Source organism: Barbus barbus, assembly GCF_936440315.1.
Source record: "Barbus barbus genome assembly, chromosome: 34".
Taxonomy (NCBI): Eukaryota; Metazoa; Chordata; class Actinopteri; order Cypriniformes; family Cyprinidae; genus Barbus; species Barbus barbus.
In genome coordinates this window covers 17383853-17399814 of record NC_136762.1, presented here as the reverse complement: position 1 = coordinate 17399814, position 15962 = coordinate 17383853, and the positions used below count along the sequence as shown (strand labels likewise).

General features: G+C 37.5%; 2 protein-coding genes across 3 annotated transcripts; one reads left to right on the top strand and one right to left on the bottom strand.

Moving 5' to 3' along the window:
• The first annotated feature begins 563 nt into the window (after positions 1-563).
• Positions 564-9522, top strand: LOC306854505 (transcription factor RelB-like). 2 transcript variants are annotated; one of them, XM_079392598.1, is made up of 11 exons: positions 764-928; positions 1399-1410; positions 1675-1838; positions 3566-3856; positions 5090-5250; positions 5356-5447; positions 5577-5708; positions 5805-5909; positions 5996-6211; positions 7275-7349; positions 7441-9515. In XM_079392598.1, the coding sequence occupies exons 1-11, from the start codon at positions 892-894 to the stop codon at positions 7938-7940; spliced, it is 1785 nt and encodes a 594-aa protein (XP_079248724.1). In that variant the 5' UTR covers positions 764-891; the 3' UTR covers positions 7941-9515. The 2 variants fall into 2 exon arrangements, with proteins under 2 accessions (XP_079248725.1, XP_079248724.1); XM_079392599.1 differs by lacking the exon at positions 1399-1410 and having other exon boundaries at positions 564-937; positions 7441-9522.
• Positions 9523-10523: 1001 nt separating this feature from the next.
• LOC306854534 (large ribosomal subunit protein bL28m-like) lies at positions 10524-15634 on the bottom strand. The gene is made up of 6 exons (XM_079392656.1): positions 15455-15634; positions 14908-15210; positions 14659-14811; positions 13229-13363; positions 13039-13125; positions 10524-12952 (listed from the first exon to the last, which is right to left on the bottom strand). Exons 2-6 carry the CDS (start codon positions 15193-15195, stop codon positions 12857-12859), a joined length of 759 nt encoding a protein of 252 aa, XP_079248782.1. The 5' UTR covers positions 15196-15210; positions 15455-15634; the 3' UTR covers positions 10524-12856.
• Between the last annotated feature and the right edge of the window lie 328 nt (positions 15635-15962).

The following is a 15962-nucleotide window of genomic DNA, read 5'->3' as shown; positions in this document are numbered from 1 at the left end:
CTTCACGACCCGAGCGAACATGTCAAGTGATTTAATTTGTATATTCTATGAAACTATGTGGGCACTTGGTGTGCAGGCGATATTTGCATAAACCTACCTTTTAAATGAAACATGGTTAAACAGGCGGTTTAACCAGATTTAAGAAGTTATTTGCGGCTCAGACTTTTCTACATTACAGTGCTGTTTTAACAAAAGATGAAAACAACAGGCTCAAATGAGCCCTCATTTCAACAGTCGTTGTTATTCTGCAATTTTTACACTAGAGGTCAACCCTTTCACTGTCAGAGCTACTTGGAAGTTATTTATTAATATTTAATATATATATATATATATGTATGTGCATGTGTGTATGTATGAAGAGTTGAAGTGCCAATATAACTATATATATTTATTTTATATTATTATTATTTTTGTTATATAAGCAATTTAATTACATTTCGGTTTTATATAATGCAAACAATTTATTTATAGGTTATGTTAGGACGGCGTTACCTGTTATTGGTGCGTTTTCTTGAAACTCACCTGTTAGTCGTTGTCATGGTGATGAATTTTGGGGTTTCCCCAGTTGTGACGTAGGGGGATTTCCACCCACCAGATCATACCTCTTGTAGCTCACCGAGAGAAAAAGTGAAAGAAAACTGCAGAGCGAATGTGTTTGTCAAGTCATAATCGTTAGTGGAGGAGCCGCAGACACATCGGTCTCTCATTTGCTCTCGAGATTTATTCAAAAAGCTTCCGTTAACTTCAGGCGAAGCAACCGGAAATGAGCTAGTCCTTAACGCGGGACTGATGATCTGATCGCGGTTTCGGAGGACTACGATTCAACACAACAACGACTCACGACCGTGGAGGAACCTACGAGACTCGTTTTTCTTCAGCTTCGCGCCTGCAATGAGAAACATGAGCAACCGGAGCGGCGCAGCGGGAGGTCAGTTCAGCTTCATCTTCAGCTCGGGCCTGTTGTCACTGATTCAGCGTGTTTTAGCAATACTCATTTGCTCTACTTTACGCCTAAGCGATGAATTATGTACGCGTTTCGCACTCAACTCGAACGGCAGCTATCGCCATATCATCGAAACGAAGTTGTTTTTAAGAGAAGTGGGTGTTTCCAAAGTTACAGGCCTGGATTGAAACAATAACACAGGCCCGCGAATGTCTTTACGGTTTTATTGTCGCAAAAATAATGTTTATAATCTGTCTGTCATTGTAAGCCATTTGTTTGTTAGCTGGTAATAAAATCAAGCGGCTGCAGACACGTTTATCAAACGACTTTGTCATTACCAGCTAATTTTGTGTTAAATAAATAAATAAAAAGTTGCTTTCAGTTTCGTTTTCCGGAAATGCGCATGTTTAACTGTTTTTCTTGTCTTTTTTCCCCCATCACGCCTCCCTGTGCAGGCCTAGATCTAGGTGAGTGCAGATGTGACCTTGGTGGTCCACTTTATTTGTTCTTTAATATATTGTGTGTTAAAAGGGTAGTTCAATAATTCAGACTTCCTATGGAACACAAAAGGAGATGTTATGCAGCCCGAGTCATCTTGTTTTTTCATGCAGTGAAAGTACACAAGAGTGTCATTCTGCCTAACATCTTTTGTGTCACATGGGAAAAAAAGTATTTTCAAGTGATGTCTTTAACTAGAGTTTGTGTTTCTAATCATCAAAACTTTACCTCAGATATGATAAATGAATACCTTTTGGAGAAAACAATCAAAGAACGGACCGTAACGCTCCCTGGTCCTCCTCCTCCACCTGTGGACCAGGATAGCCAGCCAGTAGATCCGCCGCCTAGAAGCAGGCGAAGCGCACCGGTGTTGGTCTCCAGAGGAGCAGCTCCACACGTGAGTCTTTCTGCTGTCACACTAAAACAAACCAAAAGAGCAGTCGTTGTATCAGTTTCTAGATCAGGCATTACTCTTATTATTGTACATAGTCTTCTGAAACCCTTAAAAAGATGAAGATTCTGTCATGTTGTTCCAAACCTGTATGAATAACTTGCATCTGTGGAACATGAAAAGAGGATATTGTGAAGAATGCTGGTAACCAGATGACCATTGACTTCTGAAATGAGACATTTCTCAGAATATCTTCTTTTATGTTCCAGAAAGTCATACCAGTTTGGAATGACATGATGACAGAAATTTCATTTTTGGGTGAACTGTCCCTTTAACACTAACAACTGAATTTGGTGCGTAACTCATCCTGTTTTGTTTGTACTGTGGCCATGAATGATGCATCAAACTCTGTAGCATATTGAGTGTATTCGCTCTCTATATAAAATGTCTTGTTTTTTAGTAGATATCGAAACTTGTTATTCATGACATCAGGCTTTTTTGCTCTCTGATGGGTGATTGTAATTCGATGCCTACTTTCAGTTAACGTTCTCTTCGCTCATGCTTCTCTTATCCATACAAAAGACACTCAGTCTCATACCCTCCTCTCTGCTTCTCACTTTCTCATTGGCTGGTTTTTCGTCCAGCTATGTGAGCTTCCTGTTTCTTAACCATGCTTCTTCTGGCTCTTTTCAGCGGCTCTTTGTGTAAGCGATCTGAGTCCGTTCTCAGGCATGTCCAGACTTGGTTTTTGTCTGTTGTCTCCTCAAAAATGCTTTTATTGCTCTTGTTATTGTAATTGTGCTCTTTGTGTTCAATATCTGCATGTAAAAAACAAACTGTTGTTCACTCTCTCTACTCTATCACCCTCTTTTTCACACACTCACTTTCTCTTTCTCTCTTGCTGTTTTTTTTTTTCTTCTTTTTTTTGGTGGTTGCTTCGAGTGAGTTGAAGGTGAATTGTTTCCATTAATGATTTCAAAAATTGGAAAGTCAAAAGGAACGTGATTCCAATGTAGTAATAAAACAAGCTAATGTGGTTTTCTGAAGGCTTTGTGTTGCTGAATCATTGTGTGGGGGTTTGACAATAAATTATTCAGTGTTTGCAAGCCATTTATTTATTTTTTTAACTTAAACATGTAAACCCTTGTGGCAAAGCTTTGTCTGTTTGTTTAAATATTTTGTCTCTTCCTCTATTCAGTTGTTTGTTCATTTATTTGTTTTCTGGAAATCCTGCTGTTGAAGCCACACCAGGGGCGGTAATTATAACGATAAATTTTTAATAATCATTCTAATTCAACGAGAACAGGGAAATTCACACTACAACTACAACAATAATGACCCAGAGAAGTGATATCGTTGGAATCACTTTCAAAACTTTTTTTTTTTTTTTTTTGCAGCTGATAAACAAAGTCATTGAAGCTAATCCGAATTCCCGCGACTACATTATTTAAAGTGGCAGACAACAAAGAGGCAGCACATACTTACAATAAACAATGTAATTGTGCATTGATTTGGACACTAGTAAAGTTTATTATTATTATTATAACCATCTTTATAGTTACTTTTCTTCATTAGTAACCACCCTCGTAAACAGACACCATAAATATCGTATAGCGACTTGTTAAAAGCCATTCAGAAGCCTTTGCAATTGTATAGCATAGATCTTTTCTACAGAGAAGCACCATTAATTTTCTTCATATTTTAAAATTTAGCTTGCATCTCTCTTTTCTCAGAACCCATACAGGCTCGACCAGACCCCTACGGCGCAAACTGATGGTATGGCACCGATGCATTCCATGCGAAGCCAGCGACGTGGACAGTCATCTTTAGCACCCCAGAGACTTCATCCTCAGCAGACTGGAACAGAACATCTGGAGCAATTCCTGGAAAAGCCAGAGCTGGTGGTGGTGGAACAGCCGAAGGAGCGCGGCATGCGATTTCGTTATGAGTGCGAGGGACGATCCGCGGGCAGCATCCTCGGAGCAAACAGCACTGACTCCAGCAAGACCCTGCCTGCCATTGAAGTGAGTCAGAGGAAGAAGGTTTGGGATGGATGCTAATGAATGAGTCGCCAAATGTAATTTTAGGAGTTAAATAAGTTAACCCTGTAAAGCCTGACATAAGAATCTACCTTTTTAAAATGGAACGTCTATTGAAACAAATGGGAAAAAAAAGAAAGTTTTTTCTTGTTGAGTATTGTACTTGATACATCAGGCTGTTATGGTTCATATAGTATGATATAGGAGAATATGGAGCTCATATTCGAGGAGGACAAAAACAGTTTTATTCAGAGGCCCATACTGAGCAAAATTATGAATTTTGGTGCAGCTTCTGATAGCTGATAAATCAACAGACACTTAAAATGTGTAAATATCTCTCAGTAATGTTTCCTACTAAGTGCTTAGTTTTATAATCCAAGCTCTGTAGTTTTTTTTATTCTGGGGGCAAAGCATAAAATGCAATGCACAATGATGACTGATAGATGAACACAAATACTCCTCAAAAGTCTGATGTATCATGTTTGATACCCACATTTTAACATGATTTTTCTAAAAACGATAATGGATAATCAAGTAAAGCTAATTTTCTTCAGTCCAGTAGATGTTCTTCTTGAAATATTACCGGTACTAACTATATTAAATGTACTAACATTATTCTTACTTCAACTGGACATTTTTAGACTTATACTAAAAAGCCTTTTATTTGTTAAAAAAAAGCATAAACTATATCAATCAATTAGTTTTTCCTTAAAGTTTTGATCACGTGGATGATTTAGAGACCATAGAAATTAGCGTGTAAAACCGTTGACCATATAGGGTTAAAATGACATCATCGATTAGACCTTGTAAAACTTATTTAATTTCCGTTGCTCGTTTTTTCCATTTACATGAATTCGAAATTGATTTGCACTCCTTATTTGATTCAGTGGGTGTGTCTGGAATGCACCGACTATACCATAACATTGGGGCTTCCCCCATTATTGGTTTGTGGTTTAGTATAGATGAAATCAAGTTAAACTTGTAATTGCAGTTAAAACTGAAAGTTCGCTGGGGAGGAGTGCAACCCGTGGGCTCTGACGGAGGGAATTACCTTTTTAAACACACAAATAAACATACTCACTAGTCAGTTTTGCCATTGTGAAATGTCCTTAAATGGGTATTTTCAATGCAAGAGCCTGTGCCAATAATGCAACCACAAAGACCCAATTAGCATGAAAGCAAAAGTAAAACTGTATTTTGTCTTTTCACCTGTTTTAGATACAAGGGCCCCTTGATAACATCAAGAAAGTGGTGGTCACCGTATCTCTTGTGACAAAGGACATCCCGTACCGCCCACACCCACACTGCTTGGTCGGGAAAGACTGTGCAGATGGCATCTGCGTCATCCACATCAATCCCCACAGCACTCGTCGACACAGGTATCTTTCTGTTAACGTCACTGTTTTGAGCAGCAGCATGGTCAGCAGAACGTGATCTGAGAGTAAAATTGTTATTTCCTGCCTGAGTATGTTGGTGTTTTCCAGCTTTGCAAATCTTGGCATCCAGTGTGTGCGGAGGAAGGAACTTGATGCCTCACTTCAGAAGAGGAGGAATAAGAATATTGATCCGTTTAACAGTGAGTTGTTGAATATTGCAGACTGAGTGGCTATGTTAGTGAGCAGCCTCCATAAAATCTAATAATAATACTCTCCCTCTGTAGTAGAGCATGTGCATCTGTTGAATGTTTTTGTCTTGTCTTGTTCAGCGGGCCACTCTAAGAGCATTGAGGACATGGACATGAACGTGGTGAGACTGTGTTTCCAGTGTGAGCTGGAACGAAAGGATGGAGATCGAATCCCCCTCGCCCCTGTGATTTCCAGCCCCATCTATGACAAGAGTAAGAGCAAGATGCATGTTGGGCCAAAAACTTACTCTACTCAAGCTTGCAAACTCTCTGAGATGATGTTTGGATTGTTTCTGTTTGTCTGATTAGAGGCGACCACAACGGCAGAGCTGAAAATCAACCGGCTTAATGTTGTCAGAGGCCCCTGCACAGGAAAGACTGAAATTTACATGCTCTGTGACAAAGTGCAGAAAGGTAAGTGGACTTTAAATATGTCAAATTAAATTCTTCCATACTGTTGTTCTAAAAGGACTCATTTGTATATCTGGAAACCTCCATAGATGACATTGAGATCATCTTCAGCAAGGACGACTGGGAGGCCAAGGCGGAGTTTGCTCAGACTGATGTCCACCGGCAAATCGCCATCGTCTTCAAGTCCCCACCCTTCAGGGAGCAGAATATAACTGAGGAGGTGGAGGTCAGTGTGTGTCTTCGCCGCTTGTCTGACCGGATGGACAGCGAGCCAGTCAAGTTCACTTACGTCCCAGACAATGCAGGTGAGTTATCAGACGCCATATAAAGACAAGATAAATAGACAACATTAGGTGACAGTTGTGAGGGAATATCTGGGGTATATTTCACCCCAATATCAAAAGCTAAATATTTTAGTAAATCAAATTAAATGAATTAAATATTACGCTGTTAGAGACGCTGGGATAGGCTCCAGCATCCGTGTGATCCTACTGAGGATAAACAGTTTGGAGAATGGATGGATGAAAGGATTATACTGTTTAAATATTAAATGATTAAAATAAACAAATTTAAGAAGTATAACAAATTTTACCAGAAAGAAGTCTCTTATGCCCTCCAAGGCTGCATTTATTTGATTAAAAATTATTACATAATATTTATGTAATTTTAAAATGTAATTTATTCCTGTGATGGAAAAGTAGTATTTTCAGCATCATTACTCCAGTCTTCAGTGTCACATGATCCTTTAGAAATCATATTACAATGTTTATTTGCTGCTCACAAAACATTTATTTTTAAGGTTGAAAACAGTTGTGCTGCTTAATATTTGTGTGGAAACTGATAATTTATTACAGAATTTTTTTTAAAGAAGCAAAGTTGAAATTGAAATGTAAAAGTTTTGACTCTTTATCATCATTTTTGATCCATTTAGTGCATCCTTCCTGAATAACAGTATGTATTTATTTGTAAATAAATAAGTTTAGTTTTTTTTTCTTGAGGTGTAATTGTCCTAAAAATGTCAGTTATGGTATTTCAGGTTTCTTGTGTTTAAAAGTAATAGCATACAAAAGTACACCAATAGAACGGTTAACTGAAGCAAAGACGCCCAGACATCCCAGAAATGAATCAGCTCTTCTCTTTCTGGTTTCTAAAATATTGCAAAAAAGAGGGTGTGCCAGTTTTTCATTATAAATAGCAGCATTATAGTAGTTTAAACTGAAAGTATGCATGAGGAAACTGTAATACTTCATAATAGGTCTTCTGTTGTCTACTGAACACAAATGATTGTTATAGTCAGTGCCATCTCATGCTCCTGTCACCCTGTGACACGGAAGGAAGGTTAATCTGATTTGCTCGTTTGATTTGCAGATCCTTACGGAGTCAACCGCAAGAGGAAAATGAAGTCTGATGTAAAGCTCAGCGAGACATGCAGCGTTCCTCAAAGTAAGCATGTTTCTAAAATAAACCGATACCTTAACATCGCTCTCTCAAACTTTGTTGACTACATCAGTGTTTTATTTCCCTCCTCTTGTAGATCAAGACATTGAGAATGAACTCCACATGCCACAGCATTTTGACAACTCATTCTACTCCCCTCCCGATTGTAACGTTCTCAATGCTTCCATTACACTCCCTGTTATGGACGGAGGCGTCCACATGCCAGCCCAGGTCATGGAGGAAATTCACTATAATGAAGACTTTAAACAAGAGGATGGTTGTGTTAGCCTGGACCCAGAAACTTTGGACACCGTCCTCCAAGGCATTTCCCAATGCCTTGCCAGCTTCAGACCAGACCAGTCCCAGCAAGGTTCAGACCAGTTTCTTAATCAGTTATTCTGTCATGGCGATCTCAACTTTGGTTCAGATTGCACAGATACGAAATTGAACGTCAGTCAGCCTATGATGAACATGTCGTCTATAAACGACGCGCACTTCAGTCAGATGGTGAATGAGAATCATGCCTATCCAGCAGATCTGGAGAACATCGAAGGTCTTATGTTTCCCCCCGTGAAGAGCGAGAACCAGGACCACTGAATGCCACTGTGGATTCTTATGTCTTTCCTATTGGGACTTTGGACATAGTCACTTTTGACTATAAAATCGTTTTTGGACTAGGAAAAGACACAGACTAAGTCAAACTTGTTATTGACTGCCAAACCTGTTCAGCTGCCACTATCTGACTTCCTAATGAAGTAAATCACCTGCTCAGCCATTGGTTTTGTAAATGGACTAGACACCATGTGCCAACAAAAGGTGGGAGAAGCATGTAGCTATTGCGTTTTTTTAGTAAAAAGGGAGCAACAGATGCTGCTCAGTTGCTTGTGATGTGGCAGTTATGTCCGTCATTCACTAATTTATTGTGTGGATTTCTGAGCAGAACATATTAGTATCATGTAGATGGTCCCAGACCCAAATTCACTTTGTATTTAAGTGTTACATGTAATGTGATATTTGTTTTGAACATTTCGGAATAGTCCATCCACAGAGAAATTTCAGTTAACAGCATTAAGGGGACAAAATTAGATATTTAAACATAATTCTGAAGTTGCAGCTGGATTAATTCATGTAATTCATACCAATCTCACACCATGATCAAGCCAGGTGTGGCACGACAACATGGTAAATGTCATTTCTGTCATCTCCGCAACAACAAAATCTTTCACTGACTCCTCTTCCCATTGGTGGACGTTCGTAACTCCTGGTTCTCAAAAATTGTGATCTTTGATTAACTAGTTAGCACTATGCTATGCTATTAGGGGCTGTTCACACAGAACATGTTTTTCCACTTCACTGCGCTGCTTTTCCATTGTTTTCTATGTAAACATGCACAAGATGGATGTTTAACCATTGCACTTATGCGTATTGTGTATAAAAAAAAGTTAGCATCAAGTTCTGAACTTCTCTAGACCTTACCCCCCCCCCCCCCCCCCCATTCCACTGCCTGTCTCATGTTTTTAAACACAAAGAAATCTTCTGTTTGAATGGCTGCTTAGCTGTCAAACTGAAAGCACAAAAATACCTTTTTTTTGGCTTTGGTAATATGTTTATGTAATTTCTATACATTAATTACCACATTTTAATGTGTCAGTGGGGATTTGGATTTGAAGCCCCGTCCAGAAAGATATTTAATTGGTCTAAGATTCTAAAATTGGTCTTCCAAGTTGTGTATTATACATCAATTATGTTCTGATTGGCTGCTTTGCACAGGATTTTATTTTTCATTGAGGATGGTCACATTACTTATCCCTGGAAATTTGACATGTCGTGCCTGGTTATGTCATGATATGAGTTTGCATAGGAAACTGAAATGAATGTTGTCAATAAGTCTGTCAAAAAGATTTTAGTGATATTTGTCTGCGTCACATCAATGTTGAAGGAAGCTGGATTACCAGCATATCCATTGGAAAGAATTTTGTTCATTTATACACATTTAATGTCTGTAGTACTGCTGTGATTTTTGTCCGCAGTACTGCTGTGATTTTTATTGTCCGCAGTACTGCTGTGATTTTTATTGTCCGGTGTAAAAGTCCTTTAGTTGCTGTCAAATAATGTAACATTCTGCTTCTTATAGTGTGTTGTTGCTGTCAATATTAAAATAGTGTGTTCTGGAAAATGAATCCGTTTTGCTGTCCCTTAGTGTTCTTGCTTTATTAGTCACTGGCTAAATCATAATTTCTTCCTGTCTCGAGAGTAGGCGGCACTATGGCCTAAGTCCAACCAAATCCACCTCACCACATTAACTACATTTATTTGCATCCAAATAATCAGTTGGTAATCGGATTGAAAAGCCTTCATGTTTAATCCAGAAATACATAAATACATTTCCATCAGTCTGAAAGGAATTCAAACCTTCCAAACCCTTGATTTCATGCCATACACGTTCTGATTTTTAAAAGCTACGAGCTGAGGGAATCAGGAAAAAAAAGTTGTCACTTCCTCATTCACTACAGCTATTGTAGTGCTTTGTTGCACTTCTCTGATATTATATATAGAGTTCAGAGCAATAGCTGCACAATCAACATGTCACAATCGACTCCCACAGTCTTTCATTAAACTTTAAGAGATGATGCATAAACTGATGCTTTGAGTTTTATTCAAGCTTTCATTATGACCTACAGTGACTTTAAAACAAAAGATGTTTGTGTTGTGACTCTAGTGAGAAGTGATTTCACACCTCGTCCACATGACTCAAGATGACCTTTAACAACTATTAATGTGAACAACAAAGTTTGTGCTGGCCTGCTCTCTCTCTGTCTCTGTGTGTTGCAACTTCTGACTAACCAGGTTCAACATTGACAAGCTGTACGGAAACTATGTGGTAAAGCCTATAAAGTCCAGTATTGCTCAATTGGTTTGTATAAAACACATGGCGCCAAAAGTAAGGTTTTTAGACAACATACATTTATACTCCCAAAATAATTGCTATGAAAATTTTGTAATGTAAATTTTTGACATAAATATCAAGCGCTGTTTTCAGAGTATAATACTATCGTAGCTACTGCTTACCAACAAGCAATACATTTATTTTTTCTGATGAAAATGTGATATTTTATACAAACCCGATTCCAAAAAGTTGGGACACTGTACAAATTGTGAATAAAAACAATGCAATGATGTGGAAGTTTCAAATTTCAATATTTTATTCAGAATACAACATAGATGACATATCAAAAGTTTAAACTGAGAAAATGTATAATTTTAAGGGAAAAATAAGTTTATTTTAAATTTCATGGCATCAACACATCTCAAAAAAGTTGGGACAAGGCCATGTTTACCACTATGTGGCATCCCCTCTTCTTTTTATAACAGTCTGCAAACGTCTGGGGACTGAGGAGACAAGTTGCTCAAGTTTAGGAATAGGAATGTTGTCCCATTCTTGTCTAATACAGGCTTCTAGTTGCTCAACTGTCTTAGGTCTTCTTTGTCGCATCTTCCTCTTTATGATGCGCCAAATGTTTTCTATGGCTGAAAGATCTGGACTGCAGGCTGGCCATTTCAGTACCCGGATCTTCCTTCTACGCAGCCATGATGTTGTAATTGATGCAGTATGTGTTCTGGCATTGTCATGTTGGAAAATGCAAGGTCTTCCCTGAAAGAGACAACGTCTGGATGGGAGCATATGTTGTTCTAGAACTTGGACATACCTTTCAGCATTGATGGTGCCTTTCCAGATGTGTAAGCTGCCCATGCCACACACACTCATGCAACCCCATACCATCAGAGATGCAGGCTTCTGAACTGAGCGCTGATAACAACTTAGGTTGTCCTTGTCCTCTTTAGTCCGGATGACATGGCGTCCCAATTTTCCAAAAAGAACTTCAAATTTTGATTCGTCTGACCACAGAACACTTTTCCACTTTGCCACAGTCTATTTTAAATAAGCCTTGGCCCAGAGAAAACGCCTGCGCTTCTGCATCATGTTTAGATATGGCTTCTTTTTTGACCTATAGAGTTTTAGCCGGCAACAGCGAATGGCACGGTGGATTGTGTTCACCGACAATGTTTTCTGGAAGTATTCCTGAGCCCATGTTGTGATTTCCATTACAGTAGCATTCCTGTATGTGATGCAGTGCCATCTAAGGGCCTGAAGATCACGGGCATCCAGTATGGTTTTCCGGACTTGACCCTTACGCACAGAGATTGTTCCAGATTCTCTGAATCTTTGGATGATATTATGCACTGTAGATGATGATAACTTCAAACTCTTTGCAATTTTTCTCTTGAGAAACTCCTTTCTGATATTGCTCCACTATTTTTCGCCGCAGCATTGGGGGAATTGGTGATCCTCTTGCCATCTTGACTTCTGAGAGACACTGCCACTCTGAGAGGCTCTTTTTATACCAATCATGTTGCCAATTGACCTAATAAGTTGCAAATTGGTCCTCCAGCTGTTCCTTATATGTACATTTAACTTTTCCGGCCTCTTATTGCTACCTGTCCCAACTTTTTTGGAATGTGTAGCTCTCATGAAATCCAAAATGAGCCAATATTTGGCATGACATTTCAAAATGTCTCACTTTTAACATTTGATATGTTATCTATACTCTATTGTGAATAAAATATAATTTTATGAGATTTGTAAATTATTGCATTCCTTTTTTATTCGTAATTTGTACAGTGTCCCAACTTTTTTGGAATCGGGTTTGTACAACAGCTTTTAAAAACTTTTAAGTTAAAGAGTAACTTACATTTTAGAGCCAGTATTGCGACTTGTGTCTGTTTTGTTCTTTTACTGCCAACAGTCCAAGTTGAGTCTTTGAGCAACACACAGCAACATTTAGTTCCTGTCTGTGAACAAATGTTTGAGTAAATGTTTCAATGAATCATTCGGAAAAACAGTCACTTGTCGCCCCCTACTGGTGTAAATATGGAGCTTGGATAAATTGTCACTGAAAAATGCTCACCAATAATCAACAGACTTTCATGAACTTGCAAACACAGACAAGCGGAGTGATACAAACAAATTCTGTGACCGGAACTAGCTGTTCTATAATGTGCAATATATACGATTTACTAAACAAAATATGATTTGAAATGAAAACATGTCAACTTGTAAATTCTTTATTTTTTGCTGCATCCAGCAAACAATTTTTGGTTCACAGAACCTTCTGGGAAAGTTCTGATGGTTATAAATAAATAAACATTAGATAAATTATGTATACCTAAAAAATCAAAAAAGAACATTACTAGAATGTTAGGATTTGGTTTACAAAAAGATAACCAATGAGAACCATTATTAGTAGAACATTACAGTTTCCAAAAACAGCCAGAAAATAAGGTATTCCAGTCAGATTGGCAAATGCATCTCTGATTCAATTTATTATTAAGTAAAAATGATATATTTACAGAATATCAGCAAGCTGTTAGTGATGTTAATACAAAATAAATACATTATCGTTTATTCTTCAGACTGTATGACAGACATGGAGGATGGCAAAGAAGAGAAGTCATCATTTTTTCTCCACAATCTGAGGCTCTGAGAGCTTCTTAATGGCGAGCTCCTCCACAAGCTTCTTCACCAAACTCTTGTGAAGAGGCTCTGGATCCTGAAATAGAAAAATAGTAATATTTATCTGCTGATAGCGACTTGACATGCAGTGACTGTCTTTTATACTTCTGTTCAATTCATTACCTTCTTTTCCAGTAGCCTCTGTTTCTCTACTGCTTCCTCTAGACTCAAGCCCACCCATTCAGCCTCCTCCTCTGGGATCTCAAACTGCTGCTTGTCCGAAATGAGAGGAAAGCAAGAGAAGAAAACACACAGGATGATTATCAACACCATATGGATGCAAATATACAAAAAGATAATCAACTCATCTCACCTTGTAGCGGTTGTAGATTTTCTCCCTGCGAGATGGATCATGAGGGTACAGATCTGTGTCTTTCCGAGCCAGACGTAAAAGCATTGCACGTTTTAGATCCATTCCAAACTTGGAGTTCAAATCTTGCTTCGGTGTCTGATTTAAAAGAGATACAAGATATCGACCACATTTTGCTATAAGATTTTCTAGTATAAATGATGTAAAAATGGATTCTTATGTAAATTATTACAGTACACTGAACCAAATGACCTTTTACAGAAGAATGGCTTCACAAACAATTAACATATATTCAATGTTAGTTTGTTTGTTTTGTTTATTTTCTTCTTAACGCCATTCCAGCATCTATGGCTATATTCATGGTGAGAACTAGTTAATCCATACGCAAGTCTGTTATATTCTATGTCTACAAAATGCCATTTTACACAATAATGTAATTTAATAATGAATATACAAGTATGTGATATAGGGTATACAAATATGTAATATATTACTATGTAAACATTATTATATGAAACTACTTAAATTAACCCAAAACAATAAAAAATAAACGCCACAGATATGTGAGGATTTGCAATAATTGAAATCATTTGATACATTAATATATTAAAAAACTACCATAATTTTGTAAAATAATAAAACATGCTAAATGCCACAAACAAGAATACTTATTATAAGTAATAATTTTATACAATATATTCCATAAACACAAAATTATTGTAATCTATATAAAATAAAAAAGCACACTAAATGTCATAGACTTTTGGAGTCTCAATTTTAGAAATAAATAAATAAATATACAACACCACATTTTATACAATATGTTTATATTAAATTACTGTATAAACATTATGTAAAATTATTAACTTTTTTGTCAAATGCTACTGATTTTGAGGACTTCATAATTTATTAAGATAATAACAAATATACAATAATAAATAAAACATTTTTATACAATAAATATTATTTTTGTAAAATGCTAAAACGCCACAGACTTTTAAGGCCTTCGTATTTTTAATATAAAAATAAATATCCAATAAAACTAAATGAAAAAATTAAAACATTTCAGTCAATAAATATTACTGGCAACACTTTGCTTAAAGCCTTTATGTATAATGCATTATAAAGGGTTATTAAAGGCTATAATGCATTATAATTATTCATAATATGCATTATATCTTGTCGTAAGTAATTATAACCAAATTTAAAATACACTGTCACAATGAATTGATGGTGATGTAAATGGTGGTTACAATTATGCATAACATTGTACAATGCATTACAAGGAATAATTAATGCATTAAAACTACTTTAATGTGTTATACATAAAGGTTAAGTAAATTATTACCATTACTATACAAATACATATTAAATAAATGTATTCATTTTTTTTCTAAAATGATAAAACATACAGACTTTTGAGGACTTCTCACCTGAAGAATGTAGAAGTCGAAGCCAAAAGCAGCATCAATGAGGTCCAGTGCGCGAGCTGTGATGGTTACAGTGAACTTTTGGTCGAGGATCTCACTGTAAAGCTCTCTGTTAAACAGCTGCGGCTTCCAGGTTTTGCGCAGTCTTGTAGAAAGCTGGTGTGACAAGTACATACTATAGGATAAGTCGTCTTCAAGAAACATTCTCATTTACCCAAATCAGTATTACTGTAGTTCTCTCTTCAGTCTTACCTTGTCATCTTTAGCATATCTGAAGCCAGATATCCAGCCTTCTCCACCCCAGAGTCCGCTCTGTGATTCTGGAGGATGATAGACGGGGACAGGCACATCCTGCACTCGCTCTCTGTGTCCAGATTTAGGACTGAGTCTGTATTTGACACCCAGAGGTTTCCAGTGCACAGGTGAAGGAGGGGTGGTGTCCTGCAGAGAGCGCAGGTAGTGCTGGGGTAAACGGGCGTAGATGCCCTTCTGCAGCTTCAGGGCTTCCCAGATTTTTGGTGGATACTTGTGTAGAGGCATTTTATTGGACAAAACCTTTGGGTACAGGGTACACAAACATATAATTATAGTATACTTACAAATATATATAGAATATATTAATAGTAATGTATATATATAACATACATACACTATATATAGACATATAGTTGAGTAAAACTGTAAACTAGCTGATAAGCTACAGCCAAAGATGCAAATATACGCTTTATGATATAAAGATATAAAAATGCAAAGCTAATAACGATAAGAAAAAGGCTTGTATACAGATCAGCATTCTTACCGGGGATAGACAAGAACAGAGGATGTTTAATTTAATTTTACATGATCAGTGTTAGCCTGCTAGCCTCTCAGTCAGCACACGCCGTAAAGCTAACCAAGGGCACCTCACGTCATTTCCTGTGACAGTCACCAGCGTGAGCGCTGATTGGTTGTTTGCATGGCTGCGCTTCCGGGGGTTTAACAGTAGTAATGTTCTCGTGGGGGTCTAATATAGTTCAGATTTCAACACTAATTTGATAAAAGGTTATATTTGTCACATATTTCCTCCTCATGCGCCCGAAAGGTGGAATTGAACCACTCTGCCGCTAGGCAGCTACAGGTTTGAAGCCTGCACCCCGGACCACCGAGGATCATCCGGGCATTTTGAAAGTATGAGACCGCGTCAATATATAGGTCTCTCTTGCGCTATGTTTTAAATCTACGGTGAGTGTTATTTATGAACCTGTTTTTAATAGCATATCATGATTGATTTATGATATATTGTTGCCTCCCATAGTATGAAGTTCAAG